This window comes from Pygoscelis adeliae, unplaced genomic scaffold (genome assembly GCF_000699105.1).
Source record: "Pygoscelis adeliae isolate BGI_AS28 unplaced genomic scaffold, ASM69910v1 Scaffold138, whole genome shotgun sequence".
Classification (NCBI taxonomy): domain Eukaryota; kingdom Metazoa; phylum Chordata; class Aves; order Sphenisciformes; family Spheniscidae; genus Pygoscelis; species Pygoscelis adeliae.
In genome coordinates, this window is record NW_008825265.1 from 627,119 (window position 1) to 642,625 (window position 15,507).

General features: G+C 38.9%; 1 protein-coding gene across 1 annotated transcript in view; it reads right to left on the bottom strand.

The window, feature by feature from the left end:
- Window positions 1–15,507, bottom strand: part of SPIN1 (spindlin 1) — a 53,997-nt gene that overhangs the window by 13,577 nt on the left and 24,913 nt on the right. The window contains exon 2 of the mRNA XM_009329602.1: window positions 13,525–13,750. Coding sequence (XP_009327877.1) covers window positions 13,525–13,576 — 52 coding nt within the window. The 5' untranslated portion in view covers window positions 13,577–13,750. The remainder of the gene's footprint in view (window positions 1–13,524; window positions 13,751–15,507) is intronic.

Consider the following 15,507-nt stretch of genomic DNA (forward strand, 5'->3'; position numbering starts at 1 on the left):
AACCTGGTCAGGAGAGTGGTCGACTCTTGACACTAACTGGCGTCATGGCCATAAAAGTCTGTGACATGATACTGGGAATTCTGATTTAGCACTTTAGTCATGAGTAAGAGCCTAAGAGAGGTGACTTGCGCTGTGAGTAAGGAAGGGTAGTGAAAAGACTGTCTGCAGACAGGCCCCTTACTGTTTAGAGGGTGCAAAACATTGTGAGTGCTAACAAAGGCTGTAAAAAGCTAGCTGATAAATTTGAAAAAGAGGAATGGAGAAATCCTAAGTGGGATTTTTCATGGATAGAAGTACATTGCACTGATCCCAGTCATATTTTGGGATGAATACGAAAAACGGAAAGGGAAAAGCAAGCTTGTGCTGGTTGTTAGAAAGCTACTTGTGAGCAGTAGTGAAGAAGTCAGCAGAAGAGATATGCACGAACAAGATGATAGAAAAAAAACAGTTACAAAAGATAACATGATGTATAAAAGGTGATATGCACAGCTAGAAAAATCAAAATCAGTTCTTAGAATGAAAACTGCAGTCTCAGATCATATCCAATGCCCACGTGTGTAGGGATCATTTACTAGGGTCAACTCAAATAGACCCTGTTAAAGTGATGGCTGCTATGTATGCTGAGGATGATAAATGGCCAGGAGATGTCTGGCTTGATTCTGATTCTCCCAGTCTCCTCATTGTACTGGTTTTGGCTGGGATAGAGTTAATTTTCTTCACAGTAGCTTGTATGGGGCTATATTTTGTATTTGTGCTGAAAACAGTGTTGATAATACAGGGATGTTTTAGTTACTGCTGAGCAGTGCTTACACAGAGTCAAGGCCTCTTCTGCTCCTCACTCCACCCCACCAGTTAAGTAGAAGTGCACAAGAAGTTGGGAGAGGACACAGCTGTGACAGCTGACCTCAACTGACCAAAGGGACATTCCAGACCATATGACATCATGCTCAGCAACAAAATTGGGGACTGGCTGGGCATCTGTCAGTTGGTGGTGAGCAATTGTTTTCATTTGCATCACTTGTCTTTTCTTGCATTTTATTTTCCTATTGTTTTTTTCTCTTTTCTTTACAATTTTCATTATTATTATTTTGATCTTTTTAAACTGTTTTTATCTCAATCCATGAGGTTTTTTTCCTCACTTTTACCCTTCCAATTGTCCGCCCATCCTACGGGGGCGGGGGGGGGTGTGTGTGTGGAGTGGCTGTGTGGTGCTTAGTTGCCGGCCAGGGTTAAACCACAGTAGTCATGATGATTATTCACATGATCCAGGAAAAGAATGTAACTCTGAAGCGGTTGCTCCCATGATAAAAATTGAGCAAACACTAGATGCATCCCCTTGTGAGAGGTTTTATCTTCTTAGTTTGGAGATAAATTAACTATAAATTCTCAGCTAAACCAGGAGATACACCCCTAGGATAGATGACCTGTTTATGGGGAAGAGAAGCAAATCAGGTTACCCTCACCATGGAGGAGGCTCAAGGTTTAGTACTAAGGACTGCGGATTCTCCTACAAACACTGTTTGTATTGTTTTACAGAGCACCGCAACAGGCAGACTTGCTGTGGGGCTGTGCTGTCTGCTGGGCCAGGCAGCTCCCTGCCAGCCATTGTGGAGGGATGGGGCGCGGGCAAGGGAGATGGTGGTGGAAGAATACTCAAGAGCTGGAAATTGCCATGCTGAAACCTGCTCTCTCAGACATGCTGGACAGATCCAAGCCTGCAGGTCAGGACCAGCAGCTGCCAAGTCTCCTGGGCGCTACAGTGCAGAGAAGCTTGATCAGTCATGGGCCAGCCACGTGGGTTTTTACAGGGCTCAGCACAAAAGGCAGTGAAGTGGCTCACACCATCAAGAGGCCACTGTGATTGCACTGTGACAGTGGCTATTGTTGTATTATGACTGTGTTGTCATTTCAGTATATTGCTCTGCTAAATCAGAATGCTATGTAATGTCAAATATCTTCAATTGGTATTGAAACATTAAACCCTCCTGGTCTGCAATACCTGAAAGAACCTGGTCAGAGTGCTGGACTGACACATGTGTAACTCTAATGTCTCATGTGTATATAGAAACACGCCCAGAATTTCAATAATGGATGCTTAAATTAAGACCTACAGAGAAATATTTGAGTTTGTCTATAGGTCTAAACAAACATTATTTTAAATTTAACACTATGTGCATGTTCTAAGCATAGCTTTGGAATACATATGGAATATATATGCTGAAAACTTTCATGATAGTAGAGCATCACACAAGAGACTCAAGAACTAAAAGTACCACTAATCTCCAAAGTCTTCATAAATTTTTTAATCTTTGCATTTTCATGTGAAAAATTAAAGAGGACATATACAAAGTTACAAAAATGGCAGAATTAAAATAATACTACATCTTATGTTTACAACACTCAAGCTCGTATCAAATCCTCAGGAACGTGAATTTCCAGCTGTAGACATACAAAATGTTTTCGTTTCAAAAATTAAGCCTTACATGCCAATTAGTACACTAAAGATCCTATTTGCAATTTTTGACTGTTATAAGACCAAATAATTAAACTGCATGTTTATAAGAACTATTAGCTGGAAATTAAAAAGCAGTATCACAAAAAGCTTGATTAGAAACCCAGAAGACTATGGGACTTGACTACGCCACTAAACAAGCTGTCTGATCATATTGTCAGCTACCTCTTCTGTATATGAGGTGGCTGCATTTTATTGATACATAATAGAATAAAACATGCTTTATTAAAAACATGGTGGTGCTTTATTAAAAAAATACTTAGAAAAAGAAATCTGTTCTTATAAAGTAGTTACTGCATCATCAGAACATGAACACACACACACATTTTATGTTTTACATTACTGGCTGATGAGACTAAGTAAGATTTTGGCTAAATGAGCTCAAGGAGTTAAAAACACTACAGAAATAACACCCATGTATTCTGCAGAATGGTTCAGCACAAACTTTCTGTCCTCTGCTCAAGGACTCTGAACCTGCACATAGCAAGGGAAGTCCAAAGCATTTATCTTCCAAGGTGAAGAAGAGGAACTCTAGACATACACAGAAAGATTTACTACAGAAGCTGCAATAAACACAAAGGAGAAGCTATGCAGACCTCTGGGAATGGGTGTTTGCCCTGTTCACTAACTTCTCACCTTGGGAACCTCATATTTTTGATAGGATTCAACCTGTTGATTTATGTAGTGAGCTCTAAACCAAAGCCAACTAAGATGACTAAGCACTGCTCAGCTTTTTATGTCAGTCAGTACCTTAAGAGAGCTCCCAGTTTAATACACAAAGTTATGGCATTTGGATGTTTAATATGAATATAACAAGCTTTCAAGAAGATATGATAGCAAGTATTTGAAGATCCTAGGACAAACCCACTCTCGTACTGGCTACCAGCCTATTTGCCAGAATTCATCTGTGTATTTTGCACTGTCTGAATTCAGTAATGTCTCAAGGAGATGTAAAACTCCTTTTAAAAGACATCTCAGGTTACACTACTGAATTGTGTAGCACTTCACTTTGCTAGACAACTGCAGAAATTATAGCAAGAGTTCACTGAATCATGAACATTTCTGTCCTCTACAGCAGCTCTAAATAGGGGGATGGAACAGCACAGAATACTTACATTTAGCATATTCTAGTTAACGAGGACAAAATCAGAATTATCTGATAAATCTGCCTGCCTGAATCTTTCTTCGACCAGGAGAATTCCTTCAGCAATAGTTTTTCCACTGCTATTGGAAAGCTGCAAGAACTCTATAAGCTACTCACAGGGCCAAAGTTCAACAACATCCAGGGTTTGGAGTTGTATCTAAACTTCAGGGAGGACGAGGAGGATGGCACAGAGAGAGGGAAGTGTTCAAGATGTCAACAGTACCGCTTCAATATTTATCACTCAGGACAGCATCTTCCTTACTGCTAACCAGATATACTCAAGTAGTACACCTATAATCCTTGCAATCTTCAATGAGGATTTTGAAATCAAGACAATTGAAGAAGCCAATTTAAGCAGTTCATGCACATGTAACAGTAAGACAGCTTGATGTAGCAGTTGCATTGTTAAACACACACATGCACCCTCCCCCACCACACTCCCAAATTTCACTGCCTGATTCCCTTTCAGTCACTGAAAACGAAGGTTGATGACCAGGTAAAATGGTAGTAACACACCAGAACTGTTTCAAACTGCTTTTTCTCCCATTTATTATCAAAAGCATCTAAAACAAAGTAATGCTTTAAAGTAGCCACTAAAACAATTACAGATATTATTTATAAAATAATAATAAATAATAATAATAATAATAATAAATCAAGCAAATGCAGTTTTTATACCTTAGGAAACTAGTTCCACACTTGAAGACCATATATTACATAATGCTGTAACCCTGAAAATTGAATCAATAAACAGATAGAAGTGTGAACATCTTAACAGCAACATGTGAAAGACCATTTCCCTAATAGGAGCTAACACTAAAGTCCAGCAATGGCATAAAGACAGATGTTCCAACAGACACAAGCACCAATAGTAAAAATATAGGAAGTATGCTGAACAGCCCCTGTCACACAGAGGAATAGCTATGGACCCCACAGCACTTTAACTATTATCTCTTCCTTGCAAAACATCATCTGATCCATGCCAAGATAAAACATTTGTTTTGAGTAGCTAATGCAAGGTAGTCTTTGAATGGCTTCAAACTATTCCTTTGAAGTAGCAAAGCCCATTATAACCAATTCACAATAAAAATACTTAGAAATGCTGTTCAGCTTTTCTCTTCCCTACAGGAATTAAGAAATTAATTGGAAATACTAAAATTCTTCTGATGTATGAAGATATCTTAAGTCTTGTGGATTTTGCTTTTTTGCAAGATTAAAGGAAGAAATAAAGCTACCACAAAACATAACAGACGGGAAACTTATCTTTATATGGCAAGAAATCAGCTCTGCAGAAGACTCTTCTTTCCCAATTTAGAATTGCCAAGAGGTTGTAGAGTTTCTTTACAGAGATATTTATTTCCAAATGCATGACATTTTAATGAGTGGTGCCTATGATGTCATATTGCTAGGTCTTAATGACTTAAAACATTTTTTGAGAGGAAATAGTTTTTTTTTTTAATTAACTTTTAACATACACATATATTGCTGATCTTCTCCTTCATGTAGTGATTGTGGAACATAACAAAGCAGTAACCTGGCTTATACAAATTCTCCCAAAACCTCCAGTACTATCTAAACAGCTTGGGCTAGAAGCCTAATTAACATTAGTCATTCTCTGTCAAGTGCCCAGTTCAGAGCAGAAAGGCATTTAAAAAATCCAAAACATTTCAAGGGCAGTATCTTCATGCAAATCTTTCAAGAGAAAAAAACATCCGCATACCAAGTGTTTTGGGATCAAGCACAGTTTGGTCACAAGTGACAATGGACTTCAAAGTTGTTAATACTAATTCGAGAACAACAAAGGAGAGTTATTACATTCTATACAGCATGAATCCCATTGACTGAATGGGTTTTAATTCACATTCTTTACCTCCTTTTAACTATGGAAAAACAAGTTCTAACTAGAACACTCCATGAAACTCCATATTTTAGATAACACTCAAAATACTCTGTAGAACTAAATTGCCCTGAACATAAAAATAGAAAAAAATAATACTGAACAAAAAAATCAAAGTAAATGGATTAGTTTTAGTCATCTTTGTAATAAGCAGCGAAGACTCAAACTTTGATGGATCTGAGGAAGGAGAAAGTATTTGTCTCAGTCACATAAGAGCACAGAAACACATTTTTTGTAACAGAAAGTGAACACAAACTCCAACTCCTGGGCAAGAGCAATAGAATTAAGCTTTTAATTGCCACATGGTCTGTGTGTTTTTTGAGGCTTGGTTAATTCTGCTCATAACAGATCCTTAAAATAGATCCTTAAAATTCAACAGCAAAACTAGAAACCATGTTTCTGAATACTTCTACTTTACTCTAGATGAAGACAGACAAACAAAAAGTATAAGACAAAACACACTAAAACATTCTTTCAGAATGTTTACTCCAAGGGAAGCCTAAATGTCATTTCAGCTGGGGGGGTACAGGAGGAGAGAATAGGGAGAAGGATGGGAGAAAGCTACTGAAGTAATGAAATAAATGTTTTTACTATTGTCACATCAGATGGCATCCTCCATTCAATCCAGGAAAATCAGAGTCTCTTCAAAACACACCACAATATCTTATTTCTCTGCATATCCCCTGTATTTACAATAAGCAGCAACAGCTGGATGTTTTTAAGTCATATTTCAGAATCTTCTGTGGGAACAGCAGTAATCTCACAGGAATTATTCTGTATCTGGAGGCTGTTTCAGAATTACTTTCAGGGACCTAAAATACATTGACATGCTTATTCACACCTAGTATTGCCCAACCTCAACTTAAGGGTTTGGGGAAGGAAGAGAGTTCTTTTCATCAAAGTAGGCCAGAAGTACAGAAATAAAATGAAGTCTGACTGCCGAAGATTTCACTGCAATCCTAAGCCAGTCACATCTAGGAGTGGGATCTCTTTTCTTAGTTCACAAAGACAGTACTGAAACAATTTGCACTTGCTTTTAAATGGGAAAAAACTACAAAAGCTTGTATATGACTTAATGTCTCCTAGTTCTTTTCTTTACTAAGAAATTACTTTGTTTTCAAACCATCCGGTAAAGGCATTGCAATTGCTCCTGACCATCAGGCAGTTTGGTGGGAGTACCTCTGGGAGGTAACTGCTAGGAAGGACTCTAGAGGACCATGCCTTTCACTTATACAGCATTAAACAGGTGATCACTAGACTAAAAAAAGCCAAATCTAAGTGTAAACAGAAGGGTAATCACAACTTATTTTACAATCAATTACACTACATAACTTTAATTAAAAAAAATCTGTATTCCCCTATATTGGAAACAGACATACACTGATTAGAGAGAGAAGCACGCTGTCATGCATAGGAGCAGCTGGCTGATCTACTGAAACTGTATCCTGGAAAGCGGCTCTATACTTGGACCAACTCATAGAGGCTGTAGCCATGCACTCTACTGCTGTGAAAAAATAAAAAGTCTACCTTTCCTTCTTTTCTCCATCTTCAATTCTACCCTTTATTTCTCAAGATGGAACTATGAAGTATGTTTTCGAGTAGACAGATTTCAAAAGCCTAGATATTTTAATCAAATGTACCTTTTCCTTTGCACCTGCTTTACAGCAAATAAAAACATTTCCTTTGTAGGCAGACAGGCAGGGCAGATGAAAATCGGCTTTTTCAAAGAAGCCACCACACCTGTAGTGTCACTGATTGGTAAGTCTCTACAACAGGATGAAATCAAAGTAAATTGCAAAAAGCTTTGGTAATGCATTACATTTTGTAACTAACCATACTGGCCTATATGAATACCTAACACAACCACCAGTTTATCTATACCTCCAGATAGTATTTTGTAGCCTGTACATGATCCAAGAGTCTCCTAGAATCCCACGATTCTATGATTTTACATGATTAACAGATCAAATATAAAGTTTGTAAGCTATTTCCATACTTTCACAGTATCTTTTAATCAGGAGGAAAAATGAATAATAGAAAGAATATACTAATGCTCTATTATCTACTTCCAGACGATAGCAGTTTTATAGGCAAGACTTTTAAAAACTTATTTTCCACTTGAAGTACCTAGCTGTTCTGAAACACTACATGTTCATGTAGTTTCTTGGAAGTGGCAGCCATCTTTAAAAAAAGGAAGGTAATAAATGTCAAAATAACATATTTGCATCAATAACGCTGTAAAGCACAGCAAATCCTGCTTAAAAGTTACTTGTTAACGTACCAGACTTTCTTTTACAGCTGTTCTAGCGCATCACAGAATCACAGGATGGACCTTTAAAGATCACCTACCCCAACCCCACTGCTGGGGAAAGGGACCTTTCACTAGACCAGGTTGCTCAAAGTCCCATTAAACCCGACCTTGAACACCTCCAATGATGGGGCATTCACAACTTCTCAGGGCAACCTGTTCCAGCGTCTCACCACCCTCACTGCAAAAAATTTCTTCCTTATATTCAGTCTAAATCTACCTTCTTTGGCAGCAGAGTGCAGGCCACAATTTGCTTTCTCTTGGAGAGGTGTCCAGTACACCTGGAACCAACTGCCCCAGGGGTGGACACACAGCCCCACCATTTGCCATGGACTGATCCAGACTGCACTGGAACAGGGTGGAGCTCCAGAACACCTACAATACATTGATGACATCATCGTGTGGGGCAACACAGCAGAAGTTTTTGAAAAAGGGAAGGAAATAGTCCAAATCCTTCTGAAAGCTGGTTTTGCCACAGAACAAAGTTGGGTTTTTGGAGAATGCATATTCCAAATTACAGTCTGATTGTAAACCCTCTCTATCAAGTGACCCGGAAGAACGATTTCAAATGGGGCCCTGAGCAACGACAAGCCTTTGAACAAATTGAAGAGGAGATAGTTCATGCAGTAGCCCTGGAGCCAGTTCGGGCAGGACAAGATGTAAAAAATGTGCTCTACACCGCAGTCGGGGAGAATGGCCCTACTTGGAGCCTCTGGCAGACAGCACGAGGGGAGACTCGAGGTCGACCCCTAGGGTTTTGGAGTCGGGGATACAGAGGATCCAAGGCCCGCTATACTCCAACTTAAAAAGAGATTAGCAGCATTATGAAGGGGTTTGAGCTGCTTCGGGAGTGATCGGCACTGAAGCACAGCTCCTCCTGGCACCCCGACTGCCGGTGCTGGGCTGGATGTTCAGAGGGAGGGTCCCCTGTACACATCATGCAACTGATGCTACGTGGAGTAAGTGGATCGCACTGATCACACAACGGACTTGAATAGGAAACCCCAGTCGCCCAGGAATCCTGGAAGTGATCATGGATTGGCCAGAGGGCAAAGATTGATTGGTTGCTCAAAGTCCCATCAAACCGGACATTGAAAACCTCCAATGATGGGGCATTCACAACTTCTCAGGGCAACCTGTTTCAGTGTCTCACCACCCTCATTGCAAAAAATGTCTTCCTTATATTCAATCTAAATCTACGTTCTTTCTGTTTAAAACCATTACCTCTTGTCCTGTCACTACAGGCCTTGGTAAAAAGCCTCTCTCCATCTTTCTTATAAGCCCTCCTCATAAACTGAAAGGCTGCAATAAGGTCTCCCGAGAGCCTCCTCTTCTCCAGGCTCAACATCCCAACTCTCTCAGCCTTTCTTCATAGGAGAGGTGTTCCATCCTTTTGATAATTTTTTTTGGCCCTCCTCTGGACCCACTCCAACAGGTCCATGTCTTTCTCGTACTGAGGACTCCAGAGCTGGGCGCAGTACTCCAGGTGGCATCTCATGAGAGCAGAGTAGAAGAGGGGGAAAATCACCTCCCTCAACCTGCTGACCACACTTTTTATGCGGCCCAGGATACAATCAGCCTTCTGGACTGCAAGTGCACATTGCTGGCTAATGTCCAATTTTTCATTCACCAGTACCCCGAAGTCATCCCCAGTCTGTATTGGGGATTGCCCCAACCCAGGTGCCAGACCTTGCACTCTATCTTGTTGAAGCTCATGAAGTTCGCAGGGGCCCACTCCTCAAGCCTGCCAAGGTCCCTCTGGATGACATCCTTTCCCTCTAGTGAATCAGCTGCACCTCTCAGCTTGGTATAATCTGCAAGCTTGCTGAGGGTGCACTCGATCCCTATGTTTATGTCATCGATGAAGATACTAAATAGTACTGGTCCCAGTACAGACCCTTGAGGGACACCACTCATTACTGATTTCCAGTTGGAAATTGAGCTGTTGACTGTAACTAACTCTTTAGACACAGCCACCCAGCCAATTCCTTATCCATATAACAGTCTATCCATCAAACCTGTATCTCTCCAATTATGTGGGTAACAACTGTCACACTCACCCCCACTGTTACTGTCATTACTAATTATTTTAAATCAAGTAACTGTCAAGTTCAGTAACCACTTAACTAGGGTAAATCCTTAACATTCCCAAATAAGAAAAAAACAAACCCAACGCAAACATCACCTTGACCACTTTGAAAGTCTATAAAAGCTGACAAAGATCACTGACACAGTTAATCCAAACACATAGAACATCGCCACAACTGCAGGACTAAATGTCATTCTTCCCTAGCAAATAAACTTTTAATGTAAAACTAAGGAAGAGTATCTCTTCACCCGTTTGTAACCAAATTCTCCTTCTGAAAAGAGGGTGAGTTGCCACCTAAACCACTCTGTCACTTTACCTGGTTGCAATTTTGATATTTTTTAAAGAGTGTCTCTAGGAGAGAGAGCTAAAAAAAAACCCCAAACAACTAACTCGCTATAATCTTAATTTATATCACATTGCAAGGCCTCTCTTCCAGCCATCAGAATCATCATTTTAGAAACTCTGATGTCCTGGTTTCGGCTAGGATAGAGTTAATTTCCTTCCTAGTAGCTGGTACCGTGCTGTGTGTTGGATTTAGGATGAGAATAATGTTGATAACACACTGATGTTTTAGTTGTTGCTAAGCAGTGCTTACACTAGTCAAGGACTCTTCAGCTTCTCATGCCCTGCCAGCGAGAAGCTGGGAGGGGGTACAGCCAGGACAGCTGACCCAAACTGGCCAAAAGGATATTCCATACCATATGATGTCATGCTCAGTATATAAACTGGGGGGAGTTGGCCAGGGGGCGGTGACCCCTGCTCGGGGACTGGCTGGGCATCAGTCAGCAGGTGGTGAGCAATTCCATTGTGCATCACTTGCTTTGTATATTCTTTTATCATTATTACTACTTTCCCTTCCTTTTCTGTCCTATTAAACTGTCTTTATCTCAACCCCTGAATCTTCCTTCCACCACCCCCCCACCTGCCCGCCGATTCTCTATCCCATCCCACTGTGGGGGAGAGTGAGCGAACAGTTGTGTGACATTTAGCTGTCTGCCAGGTTAAACCACAACATCTGATGAACTAAATTACTGTATTTGCTGTTCTTTCCAAAAGAACAATTTGACCACTATCAGTGAAACTACTGCTGTGATAAACAAATGTTCTTTCTTGCTCAGTAGCTGCCTTTAAAAGTCCCATGCCCAATCTTCATTGTAGAGTGGGCTACGCAGTCCCCTAATGATGGCTGCCTGCTGCACTCTTGCCTAATGCATATCCATAATCAAGAAATAAACAGCAGATAATCCCATACCCTCCTTTCCCCCCCAAAAAAAGAAAAGCAGTAAAAACCTATCTAGCCTCAGCCCACCAAATATGACCAGGAGGAGAAACAACAGCAAGGTGGTCAGCAGCTGTCTTCCTCAAGAATATTAGCTGGAGGCTGAAAGCTGGCAACACCCAAGCCTAGGCCACAACTATACCAAGAGTTGAGGCAGACCAAATGTGTATGATTTATGGGTTGTATTTAAATGACAGTGATACTACATTGATCAAATGAATATAAGTTAAGGAATTCTCAATTAAGATTAAAAAACTTCACAGAGAAAGAGATAAAGACAAATTGTAGCTGGTGTGTATATATATGTATATCATATGATATTAAAAAGCAAAAGTGGCATCTAAAGTATGTCAATTTTAATGACAATTTGGCATGATGGCAGTTATATGACAAACTATAACGAACAAATAATAGAAAATGCGAGTCTTCAAAATAAGTCTATGAATTCTCTCTCTTTTTTATGAAGAGTCAAAAGAACAAGTAGGAAGCAAAATTTTATTCTCAACATACTTAAGTAAAATATCCTAGCTTAACTTTTTCTGTTTTCAGAAGAAAAAAAATCCAGCCACATAATCACCCTCTACGTAAGTTTCATGTTATGACACTTCAAATCTGTGCTGTAATTTTGTTGTTCATTGCATGTCACATTTAAGTCATTAGATAAAATTCTTCTGACAGTTACTTTAAAAATATAGTGTCTGAATTCTTTGAACTTGGGCACAGCGCCCCGTTAATGTTAATGCTTAGAAGTCAACAAGACTGAAGTTAAGTACCAGGTCAAAGCCTGCTCTCCTTTCTTTTCTCTCAGAAATACAATTCTGCTCCCACAGGTATTCTGCTAGTGTCAAGAGGAAGGATGATGCATCAGATGACAGAATGAAAACTCACTGAACCAAGTGTTTAAGACTTTGTACTGGGTCTCTCCTTTGAAATAATTTATTAAAAATATTTGCCAAAGTTACCTTTGACATCAGTAGATATTTCAAATGGGTGACAGCAAATTAACATTAGTGTAAGCTAATCACAGATAAACACCCTTTTGAATGTTTCCAAAAGGTTTCAGAGAAACTTTCCAGTATCAGTTGCTTCAGTTCTCAATGAATTGGATGAGTATTTGAATGCACCAGGATGGACTATTGCTTGGGTATTTTAAAGTTAACTGAGCTTTCCCACTTATACACGACAGTTTCTTGAGTTTTTTAGAAAAGCACCAATTCACAATGGTTGGTGATAGAAAATATACTGCAGCAAGTGTCTACGAAGTCTTTCCCCGCACAGGTCACTGACTAGTGAGTTTTGCTGCAGCACAAAATAAGGAATGGCACTTCCCTCCCCCCCCTGCCCACCCCCCCACCATGAAGTAATTTCGTAACAGAAAAAATTGACTAAATATACAAAACAATTTACATTACCTAAATAAGTTCAACTAAAAAGCAAATAATTGAACAGAAGAATGAACAACATTCATCTGTAAGCTTTTCATCCTCAAAATGCTAGTCTGTAGAATTCCTAACTTGCAAATGGTAACTTCTAGTCCCTGTCCCACACTAGTCCAGGCAGAATGCGCAGCCAAAGCGCAGTCTAGCTTAATTTATACAGGACCAAGTATCAACGTACAGAACAATTCTTTGTTGGTCACTTGATGCTTTTTTGCATCATTGCTGATAATCCTTATTACAGAGCACACAAGACTGACTGAGATTCATTAGCCTTTCAAGCTGCAAAACTTTGAATAAGCCTAACTAGTCCTAAGAGTGAATGCTTATTCATATTTTGCATTTCTCTGAATAAAAAATTGCTTTAAAATATACTTTGACTAACCTATTTCAGTTTAAAGATCACACACAGCAGCAACAGTATTTACATTTTTGTAGTGTTTTCAAGACATTCTTTTACAAGAAGAGCTGAATAACTCAGGTGAATATTTTTTTTATGATCTGAGATGAACAAGAGAACAAGAGAAACTGTCCCCTTAATACGTCAGTGTAATCCTACAACAAAATTGATTTTGCTTTTTAGAATTTTATGTAACTTACAGTTCTAATAAAACTTTTGATATTATAGACTATATTAAATGCTTCTTATATGTATGTCTGTACTGCTAAATTAAATTTACATATGCCTTTTCAATTCATAAGCTTCATAACAAAAGTAAATGATCTTTTAAGACAGGAATGATAACACCTTCATAAAGCCATTAACATACATACATATATATATATATATAAAAATCTGTACGTTAAGAACACTTTTTACCCACTAAAACCAAACAAAACCACCCAGAAAAAACCTCACCTGCATCAGCTCTGGACCGCTGACCTGGTGATTTTCCAAATGGGGTCTTCATTCATCTGTGTTTAAGTGAGCAGCAAAGCTGCTGGACTAGGGTGAAAATCCAGTTCTTCCCAACTCCTAGGGTATCTTCTTATTCTTGGAATAAGACAGCTACTTATTAATCCACCATTCAATCATGAATTTGTCCTTCCTCAAGTGTAGAAGATGCACTTTTAATTACAGTACTCTGAAAAATAAAATAGGTAAAGTATAAGTAGTTTGATTTGAGACTTGGTTAAGATAAGCATTAACTGACCTGGTTAAGATAAAAATATTTTGTTTCACTTTAATGCTTGTTTTCATACTCAACATAAGTTCCTTCATATTCTGTTACTCGGAAACATTCAACAAACAGAGGGCATGTAGGCAAGAATACAGCAAAACAAATACTACAGCTGCTACTTTTCCCTCATATTCATAGGCAAGTTCCATATCACATCGAAGTCAACTACATACAGAAACGAAAGCTTCTTAAAAACTGCTGAGCTTAGTACAGGGAATAATGACTACTAGCTTAGAAGAAGCTGTACTACCTTCACCAGAGGTAAAGTACAAATCAACTATTTACATTTATTAGAAACAAAAACACCCTCACACCCACATAGCAGAACAACTTTGCTTCACAGAAGTTAAAAAAAAAAAGTCTGTTGAAAAAATCCAACATGTAAAAGGTACCAAAACACTGATTCCACTGCAATGACCACTCAAGCCACCAATTTGTTGAGTAAGTCATCGGTTCATAGAAGATCTGTAGAGGTTTTTGGCGATTCTCTTTACCTAAACTCATCAGATTCCTAAAACATTTAGTCATCACATTCCTCTAGATGAGGGAGATAAGCGAGGACAAGTTTTTAAAGTCCTTTTCAGGATTAATTACAGAAACTTGTGATCACCCGAAAATTTGAAGAAGTACAGGCTGACTTATTTCAGACTTCCAACATTTTTGGACAGGAAACATTTATCCAGATTAATCCATTACTTCAGTGCTGCACATGGCTAAGACAAGAGAGGTCAGATCATCCTTTTAGCCCCGTTTCCTTAAGAAATGTCATTGCTGTAATCATATTCTCTGTAATCTGTTAACCCGTGCTGATCTTCCCTCTTTTACTTCAGTTTTGGAACCTGCTGTCATTTTTCATACAGGGGTTAAAAAGAGGAATGCCCCTAACTAGGGCAACTAGTGATCCAGCTAAGGGAAAAAGTGTAACTTATGCTTGTGCCTTACTGAGTAAGGGAACATACAAGGACACACCTTGAGGTATGGTAAAACTGTTATGCAGAAAAATGCATTTACATCTAGTAACACTTGCCAATTCTTCCATGAATCGCACCCATTAACTTCTAGGAACATTAGAGCAACACAGAGGAATACTCTTAGGAAAAAACAGCAACAGGGAGACAAACATTCAGTAATTTGCAGTTTTTAGAAAGATCCGTACTATGTTTGGAAGAGCTAACTTAAGACAGAATTCCTCACAGCCAGGAATTCGTAAGAATTTGTGAAATTAAAGTTAAAAATTAATTTACAGGAACTTGGTAGTTTTTCCACATTTCATCTCTTCCTGAAATCTACCAGTGTATACACAGCAATGCTGAATGATACCAGAGCAACAATAATAAACTTTTGAAAAGCACTTGAAGACGCAATAAGAAGCAATTAGCTTGCTTAACTACTTTACTAGAACACAGCATAAGAATTGTTTTTCCACTAAACTCAAAAATATTTTACTATGGATTAAAATACATTAGCACAGAAGCATCACTGATTACAAAAACAAACTGAATTCAGAGCACTGATGTGATATACTACCACATACAGTCTCACAGGCACTGCATAAGCATACAAGAGACACCCAATTTTTTCCTCCAGGAGAGCTAATAGTTGAGAATCAACTGTAATCTAGTGTTATATTTTTCTGCTTAAAAAACCCCACATAAACAAGA